This window comes from Triticum aestivum, chromosome 5B, assembly GCF_018294505.1.
Source record: "Triticum aestivum cultivar Chinese Spring chromosome 5B, IWGSC CS RefSeq v2.1, whole genome shotgun sequence".
Classification (NCBI taxonomy): domain Eukaryota; kingdom Viridiplantae; phylum Streptophyta; class Magnoliopsida; order Poales; family Poaceae; genus Triticum; species Triticum aestivum.
In genome coordinates, this window is record NC_057807.1 from 13787143 (window position 1) to 13808861 (window position 21719).

General features: G+C 43.6%; 1 protein-coding gene across 1 annotated transcript; it reads right to left on the minus strand.

The window, feature by feature from the left end:
* Positions 1–540: 540 nt before the first annotated feature.
* On the minus strand, positions 541–12174 carry LOC123114547 (uncharacterized). Its single transcript, XM_044536060.1, has 6 exons — positions 11881–12174; positions 3178–3375; positions 2533–2626; positions 890–1297; positions 709–803; positions 541–618 (listed from the first exon to the last, which is right to left on the minus strand). The coding sequence occupies exons 1-6, from the start codon at positions 12172–12174 to the stop codon at positions 541–543; spliced, it is 1167 nt and encodes a 388-aa protein (XP_044391995.1).
* Positions 12175–21719: the final 9545 nt, after the last annotated feature.

A 21719-nucleotide genomic window follows, 5' to 3' on the forward strand; every position in this document is an offset into this window, starting at 1 on the left:
CATCAGTGATCACTACAGTTTTCAGATAAGCTTGGACCGAAACAGCAGAAATATCACAGCCACAAACAACTAATTTGGACAACAAGCACTGGACTAAATTTGGACAGCAAGAATAACTAAATTTGGACAGCATTTCGTTTGTTTTTTGGACATCCACAAACTAATTTTGACAGGAAAGATGTCACAAATCAGGTTAAGCACAAATATCACATCCACAAACATAAGGTCTTATCATCATTGAACGACACGATTACAAACTTGCAATGACAATTCCAAGTCCATGTCAATTGACAAGTTGAACATAACACAAATGAGAGGTTCATCTCCAAGGTAGCAGTGACAATTCATAGTTCATGACTTGAAAGGTTCCAACATAACAGAAATGCAAAAGTAGCCTTCACATGAGAAAGATCACTTTGACATTCATCTCCAAAATAGCAAGATCAAATCCACATGATGAACGTCTACAAGTAAGATAAGCAACATTCACATAAATAATATTTGGTATCATATGACAAGTGAAACATGTAGGAAGAATAGTTACCAATCGTTGATCTCCTCCACCACAATGGGTAACTTGATGTTCTCAACATCATCCTCTTCATTCTCATCCCTCGGCTACAAGTGTGGAATTTAGACAAATGCTCACATCACATACAACAAGACTAAAAAAGACAGAAAAAGGTAAGTAAAAGATGGCAAACATACCACCAGATTCAAGTCAATGTGAGCACCCTTGATATAACTTGCACCACAAACTAATGCCTCCACCATAACCGGTTTTAACGAACTCCTATAGTCATCTAATACAAAAGAAGTTGACAAACTAGTTTGAGGATGAGAAGTTGACAAGTTTATATCCAAAGTTCAATAGTACGAGTTGACATACCTAAAATCCTTCCGGTCGTGCTGAAGGTAGATTCCGAAGACACGGAGGTAGCCGGGATAGTAAGGAACCTCCTGGCTATCTTGGCCATAATTGGGTACCTAGGAGCATTGTCTTTCCACCAACCAAGAAGATCAAGAGCCTTGTCGCGAGCGGCAATCTGATCCTCTAAGTAGTTCCTCAACTCACTCTTTGATATTCTTGTTGAACGAGACGATAAGAAGGACTCGTACCCAGCTTGAACCGGGATACTAGGAATGTTTGTAGAGGAAGATGAACTTTCTCCATTTCCAGCTCGCTTATCTTGAGCAACACATTTGTCATACAAGGCCGCCAACTCTTTCTCCACGATTTTGATCTCAGTCCTAAACCTCGTACTTCCTTCTCCATATAGTTCTCCAAAGGCCCACTCTATGTAACCCATCTTGTACCTAGGATCAAAGATGATAGCATTGGAGTGAATTAGAAAGCATACGGGTAAAAACAACAAGCATATGAGTAAAAAACAGCAACCATTGGAGTAAAAACAGCAACCATATGAGTAAAAAACAGCAACCATTGGAGTAAAAACAGCAAGCATGTGTACCGTGGATCGAAGATGGTTGCGATCACCATGGCATTATTCTTTTCTTCCCAGTATTTGTCAAACTTCTCCAACATTGCTTCACCCATTTCCTTGTAGTGGTCACTATCACTAGCCATTGCATGTTTGATTGCAAGCTTGACACCAACAATGTATGGGTAGAAGATGTTCGAAGTGGGATATAAACTTCCTGAAAATGCTTTTGTCACCTCAGCCAAACTCTCAAGTAATGGAGAGATAAGGTCATACATGTCCCACTCTGCGTTTGTCGGCGCCCAAGCATAGTTGGCATTCGAACCAGCATGAGAGGTCAAGGCTTCCTTATATCCACGGGCAGTGCTTATCATCTTATAGGTTGAACTCCACCTTGTTTTACAATCCAGGTGTAAATGATTACCAACTTTGACACCCAAGCTTTTGCAAGTGCCAACAAAAGCATGGAGACGGGACGGTGACCTCTTGAAGTACTTCACCGTCTCTCTCAAGCTGTTTATCAAATTATCTAAGATCGATGTCCCATCTTGCACGACCAAGTTGAGGATGTGTGCACAACAACGGATATGAAAATATTGGCCTTCGAAGTCCTTACCTACAAGAAATTCAGTGATACAGAGATAATGACTAGCTGTTGAAAATACTCATTTTCTGTTTCATACTTGTAAACAGCGTATATATTTTTTATTACTCATTTTCCTCATCCATGTCCACGTCCACATCCTCATCCTCCTCCTCGTCCTCATCCTCCTTCTCCTCGTCATCTACCACCTAACACACATGAGCACACAAATAAGCATCAAGCATCACCTATATGGTTATATGGAAATATGGCTACATCAAGCATCAAGTAAAAGCAATCTTATAATAGTAGAGGCAGCGGCTTCCGCGGCACGCACGCTGGCACCGGTGCGGTCGGGGAGACGCCTCGGAGGTGGAGGGTGTTTTTTTAACCTACAAATCAACTCTCCCGTTGGGGCATTGGGAAAGTCTTTAGCCTTCCTAATCTGCACCTTAGGATTCCTCTTCTTCCTCGGAACCGGCGGAGGCAGCGCCGAATCTTGCCTAATTAGGTAATTCACGCTTTTCTCCTTTGCCTTCGCCTTCGCATTCTCCTTACCAGCACCCTTTCCCTTCTCATTCCCCTTCTCCTTCACCATTATCTACAAAAAACAGCACATAATATCTGCACAGTACATTAATCAAGCGCAAAAAATTCATCTTCTTCTTTTTGTAGCATAGAAAATCATCTAGTACTAGTGCAAATAAACATAATTATCTCCTGACCATTATCTATAAAAAACAGCACATAATCCCCCTCTCATTCCCCTTCTCCTTCACCATTATCTCCTGACCAAATCATCTACTACTAGTGCAAATAAACATAATTTATCTCCTGCCATTATCTACAAAAAAACAGCACAAAATCCCCCTCTCATTCCCCTTCTCCTTCACCATTATCTCCTGACCAAATCATCTACTACTAGTGCAAATAAACACAACTATCTCCTGACCATTATGTACAAATAAAACAACACATAATCCCCCTTCTCCTTCACCATTATCTCCTCACCAAATCAAAGACTTGCCAGCAAGATTGTTCAGCTCACTAAACTACAACATCTACTCTGTGACGTAGATTAGAGGAAGATACCAATCGGGATTGGGGCTTGGGAGTATGAAAAACTTAAGAACGGAGATCTCAGGAGGCTACCTTTTCCTCTTCGTGGCGCTCGGTGAGGAACCAGGGAAGGACGGACCGACGGCGTGCTGGCCTTGCTGCCTCCCCGACGTACACGTGCTCCTCCAGCTCGGACTCGGACCAGATGGCGCCGTCGGTGAAGGGAGAGCCGCGGGCAACGGCGCCGTCGCCTGGGTTAGGGTTAGGGATAGAGGGACAGAGGAGGAGGCGCTGGAGGGGGCAGAACGCAAAAGGAATCGAGCCAGGGCGGAATGGAACAAGGGGAGGGGGTCGCTCGGCTCGGGGTGGGCCTCTCGATGGCTAGATCTGTAGTTCTGTACACTTGATGGGCCTTGCCGCCTGCGGTCCGCTCGGTCGGCCCGGATAAATACCGGACCAGACCGAAAAAAATTCGGTCTCCTTTTCTGGGCTCGGACCGGCTAGTTTTTCTGTCGGGCCTGGACCGTACGGGCCGGTCCTAAACGGGCCACGAGCGGGCCGGAAATCCCGCTCGTGCCGTCCAGGCTGAGACAGAGCCTCCTAGTTTGCCCCCTCGGCAATTTTGGTTTGGGCCGAGCCCCCTGGGATGGGACGCAGCGCTGGCTTGGGGGCGGAGGCCATGCTGCTACATGCTCGTGTGGTGTTTGCGCGGTGGCATGATGGGCTGGGTGCTGGCGGAGCGAGCCCGGCGTGGCAGCGGTGTGCGGGCGCGGCGATGGCCAGATCTGCACCCTTGCGCCGCGCGTGCTAAGGGCGGCTTGGGTCGCAGTCAGCTGCCACTGCAGTAACCGGTGGAGGTGAAGGCGCGTTGATAGTGGGTCAATTAATCCGCCCCATTCTGGTCCGGCAAGATCTACTGGGGAGGTGGCCACGACCATCCCCTTCTCTACCTCATCTGGTTACTCGGTCCGGCGGCTAGAAGCGGGGCTTTGAGGGTTGGCGACGGTGGCTCGATGCACGAGCGACTGTGGCCGGTCGGTGGTGGTAGGGGAGATCTGGGGAGGAAGGCAGGGGGCTCCTGGCCTTTCCATCGCTAAAATATGGAGATGATAGGCCGGTCGTGATAGAGGCTCTAGTCCATGGTGGTAGGCTCCAGGTGAAAACCATGATCCTTTTGGATCGAATGGTGCCGGCGCTCTAGTGCCATACCCTTGAAGCCCACAGTTTGCCGGGTACCGCTTCGTCTCTTATGTTGGTTGTCGCTTCGTCTCTTCACCATGCTCTGTCATGGTGGAGAACTCTGACGACTTCAAGCAGGTTGTTATTGTCTTGTTGTAAGCTTGGAGTGTGTTGGAGTGGTGTAGTTGTTCTTGTGTGCTCTTGTATCTTACCTTGGATGTGTGTGTAGTGGTGTGGATGTGTTTCTTTTGTGCCTTGCATGCGTGTGTGTGTGTGGTGTTGGAGTGTTGTATCGTTAGTTGTATGTTGGTTGTTGCTGAGCCTTTTTCCGTTAAACGTTTCCAAAGTCAAAACTTTTGTTCTAAGGTTGTCACGGAATGTTGGGATAAGCTAGCTACCAACGTATCGAATGGGTTTACTTTGTGTCCATTTCACCCATCTTATGTCTGGAGAATTCCTTGCCATCTACTCTTTTCCTAGTGACCTCAAATGTCTTATAAGAGTTTACATAGGGAGTATCTTATTGTTTGATGTTATTTGGCAGTTTGAATTCCTTTACATGGAATTTATTCTAGGTTTTCCCTTGACACTATCGGTCTATATATACCTCTTCTTGCTCCTGCAACACCATGTATGTTCTCATATCTCCCCATGCAAGCACTATGTTGCTATTCTATCACGTGTTGGCATGTGAGGCATCGGGGTGATTACAACACCTGAAAAGTCAACGGCAGCATATTGACAAGACCAGACCTTTGTTCACAGCTTGGTCTCGACCAATACAGCAATGCAATGTTGTTGACGCGCCATGCTTGAGGGTGGACGAAACCAAAGCTTAAGTAGTAGCTGGAACTCACCGACTTTGTTTCGGAGTGTCTTTCTACACCTCCATTGTTGAGTAGTTCAGATCAATGATGAAGCGCAAGGGCAACTGGCATCTGATTCTGCCCCGGCCCATGCCTCAAATAGCTAGAGGGTGTTTCCATGTAGTTACAGGCCCTGACTGCATGTAATATTGAAGTCAACTTTGAAGAACAATTGAAGTCAACTTTGTTCCATGGATTTATAAAAAATATTCAATGTAATCTTTGTTTGATACTGAATCGCCTTTTTTCCCCTTTCTTTGAATATATTGATACATCTACGATAGTTCATGTTTCAGGGTGCACCATATTAGACAGAATACTTATTTCAGGGTTCCTAACCTTGTTACCCTTCCTAGCCAAAACAACCAGAGTGGGCGAGACTTCACTATGCTCGAAGCTTATGCGCAAGGTTCTTTTTTTGATAGATGAATGGCAGGAGCATCTCCCTTGAACTTGTACTTGAAGATTCACACATGTTGTCCAACTTATTACAATGTATCTCAAAGGTTACAAAACAAACAACAAGGTCATGAAACCTCATAACTCAGGTAGAACTAATCCTATGGCTACACCGACACCCAAGTGGCGGCAGAAATCCCCTCGTTATTTCACACAAGCAACAACATGGTATCTAACAGATTGCCATTTCCCTTACATGTTGGCACGAGAAGTATGCTTAACCTTTAAGGGTTTGAAGCCTAAGTAAAAAGTAGCCATTTGGTATGTTCACGAACCAATTTGTTCAATCGCTTGAGTCCTATGCTCTCCTGCCATAGTACCTACTTATTAGTGTGAACTTGAATCTGCTCCACATATATGATACGGTTAGGTTAGCACACCGCTGGCCTATCCGTCTCCCCTTAGTCTGAATCAGCCATTCACCTTTATTACAACTCCATTACTTGTAGGCATGAGAGACATCGGGAATATTACACTAATATCATCCTTGGCAAAATGGAAGGATCCGAGGCTACCAAGCTCGTCATCTCATCAATCTTGAGAAAATGGAACAAGTCAGGCCTCCTTCCTCCAGACACGTAGAGGGCGAGGCCAGATGATGATGCACAAGAAGAAGTACAACGTACCAAATCTTAAGAGCCACGCTAGATCCCAGGGCCGGCGCTGCACTTGTGGTACCTCTTCGGCAACAGGACCTGGCGGGATTTGGCGACCGCCGGCTGTGGCTGGCTGGCAGTGCCTCCGTGGACGCGACATCGGCTGGGTGCATTCATTGGAGGGCTAGGGGCGATGCACGGCGGCGGTCATGCCCTCCCCTAGGATGATCTGCTGCCAAAGGCAAAGATGTCGGAGCTGGTGGAAGCATGTAGTGCTGTCGTCTATAGTAGATCAACCATCAGTTGCCACTTGTGAGGATGGTTCAAGGCTGATGAAGCGTCCCAAACTCGTGATTTTGGCGGTTCTAAAGATCTTACTCTCTCGTCAAAGATTTTGTCGTGTGTGCGACTACGAGCTTTCATTGTTCAGTGCCTTTTTGTGTTATTCAAGACCGTGCATCTAAACTAGGACGGGGATCATAGCAAATCGAGGAGACGACATATGATGACTTCGATTGGGTGGTGCTACCCGAGCATCTTGTCTCGGGCTTCGGGGTGAAAACCCTAGGTCGGCCCTAGTTCATTATACCAGGCAATGATGGTATTTTTGCACCGTTACCGTGTTGAAGCATTGTTTGGAGTTTGCTCGGGCTAGATCTTCAGGGTGAAAACCCACGATCCGACAGTGGTTGGATCCGAAGATGGCGGCATTTGCACGTCATTTCCTTTCTGGTAGTACTTGTGTTGTCAAGGGTCATTTGGTGTTGAACATCATCACTGCATATCGCCGGTCGTTGTTTTGATCACTTCAGGGTTTTTTTTTCTTTTTCTTCCTCCGCCTAGCATAGCTTTGGTCTTCTATGACTTTGCTATCTGCCAGCGTGATTTTTTTTTTGCGTGTGTGTATTGATGTTGGTTGTGCGCATTTTAATTATGCAAAGGCCGAGTGTATTCATTGTGTTTGTACCACCTTGATGCTTCATTATGAATCAATAGAAACACCCTTTTTCGAAAAAGCAGATACCTTCAGCGGAAGGCCGTTGCTTGATAAAATAACATTGCAAGTGAAATAAAATTGTAGAGTGAAACACACCAATAGACCACTAACTCAAATTGGTTGCGCATTTTAGGTCAACAACTCGGAATATGATTAATTCAGCTCGTATACTTGTTTTCATTTAATATTTTTTTCAAATGCATGAACTTTTTTAAACTCCGTAAAAAAATCAAATTTTTGAACATTTTTTAGTTCTACAGAAAAGACAGTGAACATTTTATAATTCATGTATGTTTTCATTTTCATGAACTTCATGTAGATTTTTTTTATTTCATGAAAAAAATCAAATTCATCAACTTTTCCAAATTTTTGAACCTTTCCAAATCCTCAAGATTTTTTCAAATCCACGAACACTTTTTCTAAACCTGCATACATTTTTTTGAATTTGTGAACAATTATAGAAAATCATGAACTATTTCAAATTTACAAGCCATCTTTTTCTGTTTCATCAAATTTTTAAAAATTTCATTAACATTTTTTTACTTAAAAACCATCCCTCTTTTTTCGAAGAACAACATACCTATGCTATAGGAAAATAGGAGCAAAAAAAATGAGTAAGCGGGTGGGAGCCATCTAGTGAGCATTACTGCGCCGGCCCATGCGGACAACACCCAGGGCACTGGTTCCCCAAGTGGCTGTGAGCAATTAAACAATGGTTACCCCTTGAGGGGCTCCCGCAAGGGTCACTGTTTTGGCCTGGGAGTATGCCAAGTGGTGCGTCCAGCTGGCGTCACGTGTCGCATGTTGAGTGCTCCCTCTAGATTTTTGGTTTTTTTTTATTTTACTATATGTGTTTTTGGATTTTAGATGGGATTTTGGGGCTGTTTTGGCTTTTTCGGGTTTTGCCTCATTTTTTCTAGGTTTTGGGGTGGGGGAGAGACTTTTTTTTCTGCAAAGCACAACGTTGTTTCTTGAAGAAAATTTGTTTTCACGAGAAGCATAAGATGTGCTTTCACTAGAAGCACGGGTTGTGCTTCCACGAGCAGCATAAAGCTGCTTCCATGAGAAGTACAGATGCACATGTTGTGCTTTCAAAAAACACAGCATTTGCTTCTACAAGTGTGCTTTTAAATAAGCACAGTTATGCTTCTCATGTGCTTCTATGAGGGCATGTACAATGGAGGCAGCATCAACGTGTTGCCCCAGCTGCCACGTAGACTAATTATGGCTGAAACCACTGAATGAACTGATCACCGCCCAACGCAGGCTGTAGTAGTATTTTACCGAAGTGGGCCCTATCATCCTTTCTTTACTCCTTTCCTCTCACCTTTTTGCTACTTTTCCGATGAAGCAACCGGCTCTTCTGCAGGAAGCACCTGCCACCTGCAGGGCTGTACCTTTGCATCCATCTGGCATCCAAGCCTACATGGATAGCGAGGCACCGGTCCAGGTTGGAGCGATGGCCATGCCCTAAGAAGCATAATTGTGCTTTCATGAGAAGCACATCCTTACTTCTGCGAGCAGTACAACCTATGCTTTTGCTCAAAAAAGAAAAGCACAACATGTGCTTCCAAAAAAAGTGAAAATTGCAACAATGCTTCCGGGCTTCGGGCCTTCTTCCTATTGTTTCAATATACTTTTTTCGGTTGCATTTTTATTTTCTTTTTCTCGGATTTTTCTTTTGGTATTCCTTTTTTTAATGGTTTGCCTAGGTTTTTTGGTTTTCTTTGAAAAAAATTGTCCAAACTTATTAATATAGGATCTAGTTTCAAAGATCATGGTGCAAGAATTTCAAAGGTGAAAGTGGCTCATTATTTGGACACATAGTTCAAGAGATAAAATATTTTAAATAGACAAATCTACGAAGAAAGGGAAAATTCTCATGTTAAGACAAGTAACGCACATATAGTGGCACAGACCGTTGTAAGTGGTGCCTTAAGTACCAAAGAGGATGACTCGTCGATCTATACCTTGCTTATAGCGAGGTGAGCGTCACACTCGCCTATACCTCACAGATTATGGGCCTGGCCCTACAATGTTATTCTTTGGAAACGACATCAGTATTTCAGCGAGAAGTTTACTATGTTTTTTTCTTTTTTTCTTCATACTTTTAGATAACAACCATAAATGCAAGTTGGAGACATCTAAAACATGATCATCATTTCAAAAATATGTCCGTTACATTTTTAGTAAATGTTTATACGATGTAAAAAAATTACATAATTGTTTTAGAAAATACTATCATTCAAAAAATGTTTTGACATCTAATAAAAAATCAGATGTACAAAAAGTGGTTGCGACATTTGTAAAAATGTTTGTACAATTTTAAAACAATCACGTTATTTAAAAAAAGGTTTAGTACCATGCAAACAAATGTTTGTGTCATTTCAAAAAACAATGTTGACTCATTTAAAAAATATGCTAGTCATATTTTTAAATATGAGTATACAATGTAAAGATTTCCCAACGTAAATTTTAGAAAAGTTGGGTATCATTAAGAAAACGTTAGTAACATCAAGAAATCTAACACTTCACAAATATTTTGCATGTTTTAAATAAATGTTAATGGAATTTATGAAAAATGTTCAATGTGTGTTAAAATAATATTCATTGTGTATCCAAAAAATGTTCAATGTGCATTTACAAAATAACGTGTATTTTGGAAAAATGTTCAGCGTATATTTGAAAAGTACTCAACCTATATAAGAAAAATGTTCAACGTATATTTTGAAAAAAGTTCACATGTATTTAAAGAATGAAGGAAAATAAAAAAACCAAAAAACCGATGATAACGAATGAAAAGAAAAGAAAAACTGAACCTAGAAAACCACCCACCGGGAAAATCGCCATAAACCCGGATTGCAGAAGAAATTGCTTGTAAACCATTATGGTTGTCTCGGCACTGAAACAATTGTTGTTCTTGTCCGCAGTACTGGCCGCGAACAATTCTAGGTGCTAGAGGCGAGTCCAACATATATCTCGCACTAGGCATGCTTGACTCAGAGCAATTTGAGAATGGATGACGGACTGAGAAGTTCATACCTGGAGCGCACAAGTAAAGACAAAGTGAAAAGGAAACTAGTGTTGCTCTATGAGCCCAGTCTAGATCCCACCAAATGTAACGGCCAAGAACCGGCGGTTGCGGCCGGGGCATACATGAGGTAACGGTACATGTGTGACTTCATCGATAACACAAGAGCCAAGGGCAACTCCAACGCAGTTCACCAGAATGGGCATCACCAAATATTTGCGGACACGTTTGGACGTGTTCACGGATAGAGATGGGGGGGGGGGCATCCAATTGTAGTTACCAAAAGTTCCCCCTTTTCCAAGAAAAAATGAAATAAATTAAACCAAATGTCCGCCTTGATACAACCTTACTTTAACAAAATGTCTCTAAATAAATAGCAATTCAATCATACAATTTAAATCCCAAAGCATGGGATGTTGAAGTAGTTTTTAAAATCCATCGATCACAAAACCACAAGAACCGGTGCCAAAGACCTCACTCCTCAAAAGCGGCCTTCATCTCAAACTTCCTCTCCTCAAACTCGAACTTCTTCAAAGGCACATATAGATCCAGTTACTATGCCTATTGAGCGTCATCCAACAATGCATCAATATGAAGGCTTGCCCTCCACCGTTTGGTACGACGTTCACGCCCGTCCAGACTAGACAATGATGTGATCAACAAATTACAACGTTGAGGAAATTATTTAAAGGACCAACCCCTAGAGTAACAAGAAGCAAAACTTACGAGCTCCACGAGTGATACATTCATTATCCACCTTCTTTGCACTTGTGCATGCACACTGCAATGCTTGTTGATGGCCTTTTGAATGGTGTAACATCTATGGAGTAGCGACTTTCATCGCGATCATGGATCACTTCAATGTTGTAGGGCGCGTAGCGCTTTTGTTTATTAAACCAAACATGCACACTTTTCCAAAATGCTGCATTCCGCCTCATGCCTTGAAACTCTGCACTTTTGGCGAACCAGCCTCACACACAACAATTCATCCTCCTTCACCAAGTGCGCGGTCATCATATTTCCTTCAATGACAACAATGACAATGCCAAAATATTCTACTATGGCGTCGAATACTTGTTGGGTATGGCATCCACCATGGGCGGTGTCGGCATGGGAAGATGGTTCCTAGGCGCTGATGGGATCTGGGTTGGAATGGCGGTGTAGGCCTAGGCGGGCAGACGTTTAGGTAGAGGGGCAGAGGTTTGGCAAGGCCAAGGCGGCGGCCGAAGTGGTGCAATGGTGGTGGCGGTCTCCGAGGCTGCAGATACAGAGCACGGGGGAGGGAAGAAGTGGGGACAAAAGGGCTCTGGATGGGGTATTTGGATAGGCCGGTGGTGTCGAAGCCCAACATGGCGGATATTGGGACTTCCCCAAACCTCCCCAGTTTGGTTCCAATTCATCTATACTACTATTAAAAGAGCAAACATAATTTTGTCTAAAGCCACACGACAAACTGTACACGGGGTAACCCAGACCCTCCGATCAAATCAACTTAAACACATCCTACTGACCATATTACATCAATAATCTGACATCTCAATCAACGTCTGAGATCAAATGTTCTGCCTGGCAGACGCCGTTATCGTTCGCACTCCGCGTCTACAGATCCCCGCAGCCTCACCCACAACTCCCTAATTTCCGGATGGATTCCACGAATCAGCAGCAAACCTCGCATCGCCGCTCCTCCCTTGCGCTTCCCCCACATTCACCCCGCCTCCGGTCACCGCCTGCGCTCCTGCAGGCCGCCGCCGACCTCCTCTGTCGGTCAGCCGTGCCCAGCGCGGTAGCGCCCTCCTCCTCCTTTCTCTCTCCCTCTCTGTTCCCGTGCAGGACGCCATGGCCATGGACCAAAGCTCCGCCGGACCTTCCATCGCGACTGCCAACCTTCCTCCCGACCAGATCACCGTCGCGGCTGCTGCTGTCCAGGCTGGTTGCCGTCCTATTTTGCGGGTTCGAGGCCATGTTTTTCTACTAGACCGTGGCCGCCACTTCCTGCTAGATTAGCGGACATGGAGAAGAAGAAGGAAGAAGTTGCAGTAATCAGAAGTGGCGAACCAGGGAGGGGACACAAGATGATGAGTATGAATCACGAGATAAACTTCGACTGAAAAAAACGGGATTCTAAGGTTAGCCCCTGTTCTTCGCTAATGTCTGATCCTTTCTCCTCTGCCTCCAGAATTTTTTTCTGGCAGGTTATGTACTCTAGAACACCTATGCTAGGCTATGTATTTTTTTCTGCGGCAAAACATGGATTAAGCTGTGCGGGAAGTTGTGTTCACAACTTTTAATCTAACTGCTTTCTTACATAAGAGCAAATTTTCCCAAGAAACGGCAGAACAGAGGCCCCTCTTTCAACTTGCCGCAGATTGGTTATCCCATAACCGGACGTCAGAGGGAAAAATTCAGCAGGTGTTATGTTAGTGCTTTGTCAGATAAAAAACTAAATCTTTCTAAGTAGCACATGTCCTATTTTGCAGGTGATATATACTCGAGGGCATGAAGACGGGTATTTAATAATACTCCAGGTGAGATATATGCAGGTGTTATGGATTGTGGTTTTGAGGAAAACAATGATTGGAACTCAATATGCAGCAGCTAAGTTTCTGAAGCTTGATCGACATCTCTTATCAGTTGTTAATTAGTACTAGGATTCATATGCATGTCTACTGTTATTTTCAGGAAACTCAAGACATGATGGTTCTGTTTTGGATGAAAAAGAAAAGTAGCACCACTGTGTTAACCCAATGCTTAGGTGATTAACTGCAGATCAAACAATTTTTATCCCCTGTTTACGCAGTATGGAAGTACACATGGTAATTGGTGAGTGACCTTCTTGGCATATGTAGATTTTCTGCGTTCTGAATTTTTAGCCCTTGTGATTCTTGTAGGTTATGCTTTATTCAGGCATATCACTTGGAATTCCATTGCTCTACATTTTACTTAAATCACATATTTGACACTTTGTACAATCTGCAGTTAATTACAAAATCCCCAGAGTTGCAGAGGAGTTCTACATAATTTCATTAGTTCATTTAGAGCATGTCAAATGGAGCATCTTATTTAGGGATAAAATCAACTTTCCTCTGAAGTGTGCTGCTGGTCCCGCTCTTCTATATGGTGGTCTGAACTGGTCACACTCTTGTGACAGATTACTACATCTAGTTGAAGTTAATAGCGCAGGGTGCTTGCTTAAGCTGCCAGCATGTAAGAAATACTAATATATTTGTTACCATCGTAATATGATATCTCAATTAGGGTGCACGTGTGAGTATGCGTGTGCCCTTGTAGCTGGTCTATTTGCAAATGGAACTGCTCCAAAAAAATTCCATTAGAGCTAGCTGATAGTGACAGATAACTACATCTATGTGAACCTGCATTGTCCTACAGTCATACATGAAGGAAATATGCCCTAGAGGCAATAATAAAGTTATTATTTATTTCCTTATAAATCATGATAAATGTTTATTATTCATGCTAGAATTGTATTTACCGGAAACATAATACATGTGTGAATACATAGACAAACAGAGTGTCACTAGTATGCCTCTACTTGACTAGCTCGTTAATCAAAGATGGTTATGTTTCCTAACCATAAACAATGAGTTGTTATTTGATTAACGAGGTCACATCATTAGTAGAATGATCTGATTGACATGACCCATTCCATTAGCTTAGCACCCGATCGTTTAGTATGTTGCTATTGCTTTCTTCATGACTTATACATGTTCCTATGACTATGAGATTATGCAACTCCCGTTTACCGGAGGAACACTTTGGGTACTACCAAACGTCACAACGTAACTGGGTGATTATAAAGGAGTACTACAGGTGTCTCCAATGGTCGATGTTGGGTTGGCGTATTTCGAGATTAGGATTTGTCACTCCGATTGTCGGAGAGGTATCTCTGGGCCCTCTCGGTAATACACATCACATAAGCCTTGCAAGCATTACAACTAATATGTTAGTTGTGAGATGATGTATTACGGAACGAGTAAAGAGACTTGCCGGTAACGAGATTGAACTAGGTATTGGATACCGACGATCGAATCTCGGGCAAGTAACATACCGATGACAAAGGGAACAACGTATGTTGTTATGCGGTCTGACCGATAAAGATCTTCGTAGAATATGTAGGAGCCAATATGGGCATCCAGGTCCCGCTATTGGTTATTGACCAGAGACGTGTCTCGGTCATGTCTACATTGTTCTCGAACCCGTAGGGTCCGCACGCTTAAGGTTACGATGACAGTTATATTATGAGTTTATGCATTTTGATGTACCGAAGGTTGTTCGGAGTCCCGGATGTGATCACGGACATGACGAGGAGTCTCGAAATGGTCGAGACGTAAAGATTGATATATTGGAAGCCTATATTTGGATATCGGAAGTGTTCCGGGTGAAATCGGGATTTTACCGGATTACCGGGAGGTTACCGGAACCCCCCGGGAGCCATATGGGCCATCATGGGCCTTAGTGGAAAGGAGAAAGGGGCAGCCCAAGGGGCTGCGCGCCTCCCCCCTTCCCCTAGTCCTATTAGGACTAGGAGAGGTGGCCGGCCACCCCTCTCCCTCTTTCCCCCTTGGGAATCCTAGTTGGAATAGGATTGGGGGGGAGTCCTACTCCCGGTAGGAGTAGGACTCCTCCTGCGCCTCTCCCCCTTGGCCGGCCAGCCTCCCCTCCTCTCCTCCTTTATATACGGAGGCAGGGGCACCTCTAAACACACAAGTTGACACAAGTTGATCCACGTGATCGATTCCTTAGCCGTGTGCGGTGCCCCCTGCCACCATATTCCTCGATAATACTGTAGCGGAGTTTAGGCGAAGCCCTGCTGCTGTAGTTCATCAAGATCGTCACCACGCCGTCGTGCTGACGAAACTCTTCCCCGACACTTTGCTGGATCGGAGTCCGGGGATCGTCATCGAGCTGAACGTGTGCTCGAACTCGGAGGTGCCGTAGTTTCGGTGCTTGATCGGTTGGATCGTGAAGACGTACGACTACTTCCTCTACGTCGTGTCACCGCTTCCGCAGTCGGTCTGCGTTGGGTACGTAGACAACACTCTCCTCTCGTTGCTATGCATCACATGATCCTGTGTGCGCGTAGGAAATTTTTTGAAATTACTACGAAACCCAACAGTGGCATCCGAGCCTAGGTTATTGATGTTGATGTTATATGCACGAGTAGAACACAAGTGAGTTGTGGACGATACAAGTCATACTGCCTACCAGCATGTCATATTTTGGTTCGGCGGTATTGTTGGACGAGACGACCCAGACCAACCTTACGCGTACGCTTACGCGAGACCGGTTCCCTCGACGTGCTTTGCACAGAGATGGCTTGCGGGCGACTGTCTCTCCAACTTTAGTTGAACCAAGTATGGCTACGCCCGGTCCTTGCGAAGGTTAAAACGGAGTCTATTTGACAAACTATCGTTGTGGTTTTGATGCGTAGGTGAGATTGGTTCTTACTTAAGCCCGTAGCAGCCACGTAAAACATGCAACAACAAAGTAGAGGACGTCTAACTTGTTTTTGCAGGGCATGTTGTGATGTGATATGGTCAAGGCATGATGCTGAATTTTATTGTATGAGATGATCATGTTTTGTAACCGAGTTATCGGCAACTGGCAGGAGCCATATGGTTGTCGCTTTATTGTATGCAATGCAATCGCGATGTAATGCTTTACTTTATTACTAAACGGTAGTGATAGTCGTGGAAGCATAAGATTGGCGAGACGACAACGATGCTACGATGGAGATCAAGGTGTCGCGCCGGTGACGATGGTGATCATGACGGTGCTTCGGAGATGGAGATCACAAGCACGAGATGATGATGGCCATATCATATCACTTATATTGATTGCATGTGATGTTTATCTTTTTATGCATCTTATCTTGCTTTGATTGACGGTAGCATTATAAGATGATCTCTCATTAAATTATCAAGAAGTGTTCTCCCTGAGTATGCACCGTTGCCAAAGTTCGTCGTGCCCAGACACCACGTGATGATCGGGTGTGATAAGCTCTACGTCCATCTACAACGGGTGCAAGCCAGTTTTGCACACGCAGAATACTCAGGTTAAACTTGACGAGCCTAGCATATGCAGATATGGCCTCGGAACACGGAGACCGAAAGGTCGAGCGTGAATCATATAGTAGATATGATCAACATAACGATGTTCACCATTGAAAACTACTCCATCTCACGTGATGATCGGTTATGGTTTAGTTGATTTGGATCACGTAATCACTTAGAGGATTAGAGGGATGTCTATCTAAGTGGGAGTTCTTAAATAATATGATTAATTGAACTTAAATTTATCATGAACTTAGTACCTGATAGTATCTTGCTTGTTTATGTTGATTGTAGATAGATGGCTCGTGCTGTTGTTCCGTTGAATTTTAATGCGTTCCTTGAGAAAGCAAAGTTGAAAGATGATGGTAGCAATTACACGGACTGGGTCCGTAACTTGAGGATTATCCTCATTGCTGCACAGAAGAATTACGTCCTGGAAGCACCGCTGGGTGCCAGGCCTGCTGCTGGAGCAACGCCAGATGTTATGAACGTCTGGCAGAGCAAAGCTGATGACTACTCGATAGTTCAGTGTGCCATGCTTTACGGCTTAGAATCGGGACTTCAACGACGTTTTGAACGTCATGGAGCATATGAGATGTTCCAGGAGTTGAAGTTAATATTTCAAGCAAATGCCCGGATTGAGAGATATGAAGTCTCCAATAAGTTCTATAGCTGCAAGATGGAGGAGAACAGTTCTGTCAGTGAGCATATACTCAAAATGTCTGGGTATAATAATCACTTGATTCAATTGGGAGTTAATCTTCCGGATGATTGCGTCATCGACAGAATTCTCCAATCACTGCCACCAAGCTACAAGAGCTTCGTAATGAACTATAATATGCAAGGGATGAACAAGACTATTCCCGAGCTCTTCGCAATGCTGAAAGCTGCGGAGGTAGAAATCAAGAAGGAGCATCAAGTGTTGATGGTTAACAAGACCACTAGTTTCAAGAAAAAGGGCAAAGGGAAGAAAAAGGGGAACTTCAAGAAGAACGGCAAGCAAGTTGCTGCTCAAGAGAAGAAACCCAAGTCTGGACCTAAGCCTGAAACTGAGTGCTTCTACTGCAAGCAGACTGGTCACTGGAAGCGGAACTGCCCCAAGTATTTGGCGGATAAGAAGGATGGCAAGGTGAACAAAGGTATATGTGATATACATGTTATTGATGTGTACCTTACTAGAGCTCGCAGTAGCACCTGGGTATTTGATACTGGTTCTGTTGCTAATATTTGCAACTCGAAACAGGGACTACAGAATAAGCGGGCACTGGCAAAGGACGAGGTGACGATGCGCGTGGGAAACGGTTCCAAAGTCGATGTGATCGCAGTCGGCACGCTACCTCTACATCTACCTTCGGGATTAATATTAGACCTAAGTAATTGTTATTTGGTGCCAGCGTTGAGCATGAACATTATATCTGGATCTTGTTTAATGCGAGACGGTTATTCATTTAAATCAGAGAATAATGGTTGTTCTATTTATATGAGTAATATCTTTTATGGTCATGCACCCTTGAAGAGTGGTCTATTTTTATTGAATCTCGATAGTAGTAATACACATATTCATAATGTTGAAGCCAAAAGATGCAGAGTTGATAATGAAAGTGCAACTTATTTGTGGCACTGTCGTTTAGGTCATATCGGTATAAAGCGCATGAAGAAACTCCATACCGATGGACTTTTGGAACCACTTGATTATGAATCACTTGGTACTTGCGAACCGTGCCTCATGGGCAAGATGACTAAAACACCGTTCTCCGGTACTATGGAGAGAGCAACAGATTTGTTGGAAATCATACATACCGATGTATGTGGCCCGATGAATATTGAGGCTCGTGGCGGATATCGTTATTTTCTCACCTTCACAGATGATTTAAGCAGATATGGGTATATTTACTTAATGAAACATAAGTCTGAAACATTTGAAAAGTTCAAAGAATTTCAGAGTGAAGTTGAAAATCATCGTAACAAGAAAATAAAGTTTCTACGATCTGATCGTGGAGGAGAATATTTGAGTTACGAGTTTGGTGTACATTTGAAAAACTGTGGAATAGTTTCGCAACTCACGCCACCCGGAACACCACAGCGTAATGGTGTGTCCGAACGTCGTAATCGTACTTTACTAGATATGGTGCGATCTATGATGTCTCTTACTGATTTACCGCTATCATTTTGGGGATATGCTTTAGAGACGGCCGCATTCACGTTAAATAGGGCACCATCAAAATCCGTTGAGACGACGCCTTATGAACTGTGGTTTGGCAAGAAACCAAAGTTGTCGTTTCTTAAAGTTTGGGGCTGCGATGCTTATGTGAAAAAGCTTCAACCTGATAAGCTCGAACCCAAATCGGAGAAATGTGTCTTCATAGGATACCCAAAGGAAACTGTTGGGTACACCTTCTATCACAGATCCGAAGGCAAAACATTCGTTGCTAAGAATGGATCATTTCTAGAGAAGGAGTTTCTCTCGAAAGAAGTGAGTGGGAGGAAAGTAGAACTTGACGAGGTAACTGTACCTGCTCCCTTACTGGAAAGTAGTTCATCACAGAAAACTGTTTCAGTGACACCTACACCAGTTAGTGAGGAAGCCAATGATAATGATCATGAAACTTCAGATCAAGATACTACTGAACCGCGTAGATCAACCAGAGTAAGATCCGCACCAGAGTGGTACGGTAATCCTGTTCTGGAGGTCATGCTACTAGATCATGATGAACCTACGAACTATGAAGAAGCGATGGTGAGCCCAGATTCCGTAAAGTGGCTTGAAGCCATGAAATCTGAGATGGGATCCATGTATGAGAACAAAGTATGGACTTTGGTTGACTTGCCCGATGATCGGCAAGCAATTGAGAATAAATGGATTTTTAAGAAGAAGACTGACGCTGATGGTAATGTTACTGTCTACAAAGCTCGACTTGTCGCAAAAGGTTTTCGGCAAGTTCAAGGAATTGACTACGATGAGACCTTCTCACCCGTAGCGATGCTTAAGTCCGTCCGAATCATGTTAGCAATTGCCGCATTTTATGATTATGAAATTTGGCAAATGGATGTCAAAACTGCATTCCTGAATGGATTTCTGGAAGAAGAGTTGTATATGATGCAACCAGAAGGTTTTGTCGATCCAAAGGGAGCTAACAAAGTGTGCAAGCTCCAGCGATCCATTTATGGACTGGTGCAAGCCTCTCGGAGTTGGAATAAACGTTTTGATAGTGTGATCAAAGCATTTGGTTTTATACAGACTTTCGGAGAAGCCTGTATTTACAAGAAAGTGAGTGGGAGCTCTGTAGCATTTCTGATATTATATGTGGATGACATATTACTGATTGGAAATGATATAGAATTTCTGGATAGCATAAAGGGATACTTGAATAAAAGTTTTTCAATGAAAGACCTCGGTGAAGCTGCTTACATATTAGGCATTAAGATCTATAGAGATAGATCAAGACGCTTAATTGGACTTTCACAAAGCACATACCTTGACAAATTTTTGAAGAAATTCAAAATGGATCAAGCAAAGAAAGGGTTCTTGCCTGTATTACAAGGTGTGAAATTGAGTAAGACTCAATGCCCGACCACTGCAGAAGATAGAGAGAATATGAAAGATGTTCCCTATGCATCAGCCATAGGCTCTATCATGTATGCAATGCTGTGTACCAGACCTGATGTGTGCCTTGCTATAAGTTTAGCAGGGAGGTACCAAAGTAATCCAGGAGTGGATCACTGGACAGCGGTCAAGAACATCCTGAAATACCTGAAAAGGACTAAGGATATGTTTCTCGTATATGGAGGTGACAAAGAGCTCACCGTAAAAGGTTACGTTGATGCAAGCTTTGACACTGATCCGGACGATTCTAAATCGCAAACCGGATACGTGTTTACATTAAACGGTGGAGCTGTCAGTTGGTGCAGTTCTAAACAAAGCGTCGTAGCGGGATCTACATGTGAAGCGGAATACATAGCTGCTTCGGAAGCAGCAAATGAAGGAGTCTGGATGAAGGAGTTCATATCCGATCTAAGTGTCATACCTAGTGCATCGGGTCCAATGAAAATCTTTTGTGACAATACTGGTGCAATTGCCTTGGCAAAGGAATCCAGATTTCACAAAAGGACCAAACACATCAAGAGACGCTTCAACTCCATCCGGGATCTAGTCCAGGTGGGAGACATAGAGATTTGCAAGATACATACGGATCTGAATGTTGCAGACCCGTTGACTAAGCCTCTTCCACGAGCAAAACATGATCAGCACCAAAGCTCCATGGGTGTTAGATTCATTACAGTGTAATCTAGATTATTGACTCTAGTGCAAGTGGGAGACTGAAGGAAATATGCCCTAGAGGCAATAATAAAGTTATTATTTATTTCCTTATAATCATGATAAATGTTTATTATTCATGCTAGAATTGTATTTACCGGAAACATAATACATGTGTGAATACATAGACAAACAGAGTGTCACTAGTATGCCTCTACTTGACTAGCTCGTTAATCAAAGATGGTTATGTTTCCTAACCATGAACAATGAGTTGTTATTTGATTAACGAGGTCACATCATTAGTAGAATGATCTGATTGACATGACCCATTCCATTAGCTTAGCACCCGATCGTTTAGTATGTTGCTATTGCTTTCTTCATGACTTATACATGTTCCTATGACTATGAGATTATGCAACTCCCGTTTACCGGAGGAACACTTTGGGTACTACCAAACGTCACAACGTAACTGGGTGATTATAAAGGAGTACTACAGGTGTCTCCAATGGTCGATGTTGGGTTGGCGTATTTCGAGATTAGGATTTGTCACTCCGATTGTCGGAGAGGTATCTCTGGGCCCTCTCGGTAATACACATCACATAAGCCTTGCAAGCATTACAACTAATATGTTAGTTGTGAGATGATGTATTACGGAACGAGTAAAGAGACTTGCCGGTAACGAGATTGAACTAGGTATTGGATACCGACGATCGAATCTCGGGCAAGTAACATACCGATGACAAAGGGAACAACGTATGTTGTTATGCGGTCTGACCGATAAAGATCTTCGTAGAATATGTAGGAGCCAATATGGGCATCCAGGTCCCGCTATTGGTTATTGACCAGAGACGTGTCTCGGTCATGTCTGCATTGTTCTCGAACCCGTAGGGTCCGCACGCTTAAGGTTACGATGACAGTTATATTATGAGTTTATGCATTTTGATGTACCGAAGGTTGTTCGGAGTCCCGGATGTGATCACGGACATGACGAGGAGTCTCGAAATGGTCGAGACGTAAAGATTGATATATTGGAAGCCTATATTTGGATATCGGAAGTGTTCCGAGTGAAATCGGGATTTTACCGGATTACCGGGAGGTTACCGGAACCCCCCGGGAGCCATATGGGCCATCATGGGCCTTAGTGGAAAGGAGAAAGGGGCAGCCCAAGGGGGCTGCGCGCC

What these genes read in the sequence shown, in the direction of transcription:
- LOC123114547 (XM_044536060.1), bottom strand. Translation starts at nt 12,174, where the DNA reads ATGGCCTCGAACCCGCAAAATAGGACGGCAACCAGCCTGGACAGCAGC. An exon ending in GAAAAGCGTGAATTACCTAA is followed by an intron (nt 1,298 to 2,532) that starts TTAGGCAAGATT and finishes TGGGTTACATAG; the next exon opens with AGTGGGCCTTTGGAGAACTA. An exon ending in CACGACCGGAAGGATTTTAG is followed by an intron (nt 804 to 889) that starts GTATGTCAACTC and finishes CTTTTGTATTAG; the next exon opens with ATGACTATAGGAGTTCGTTA.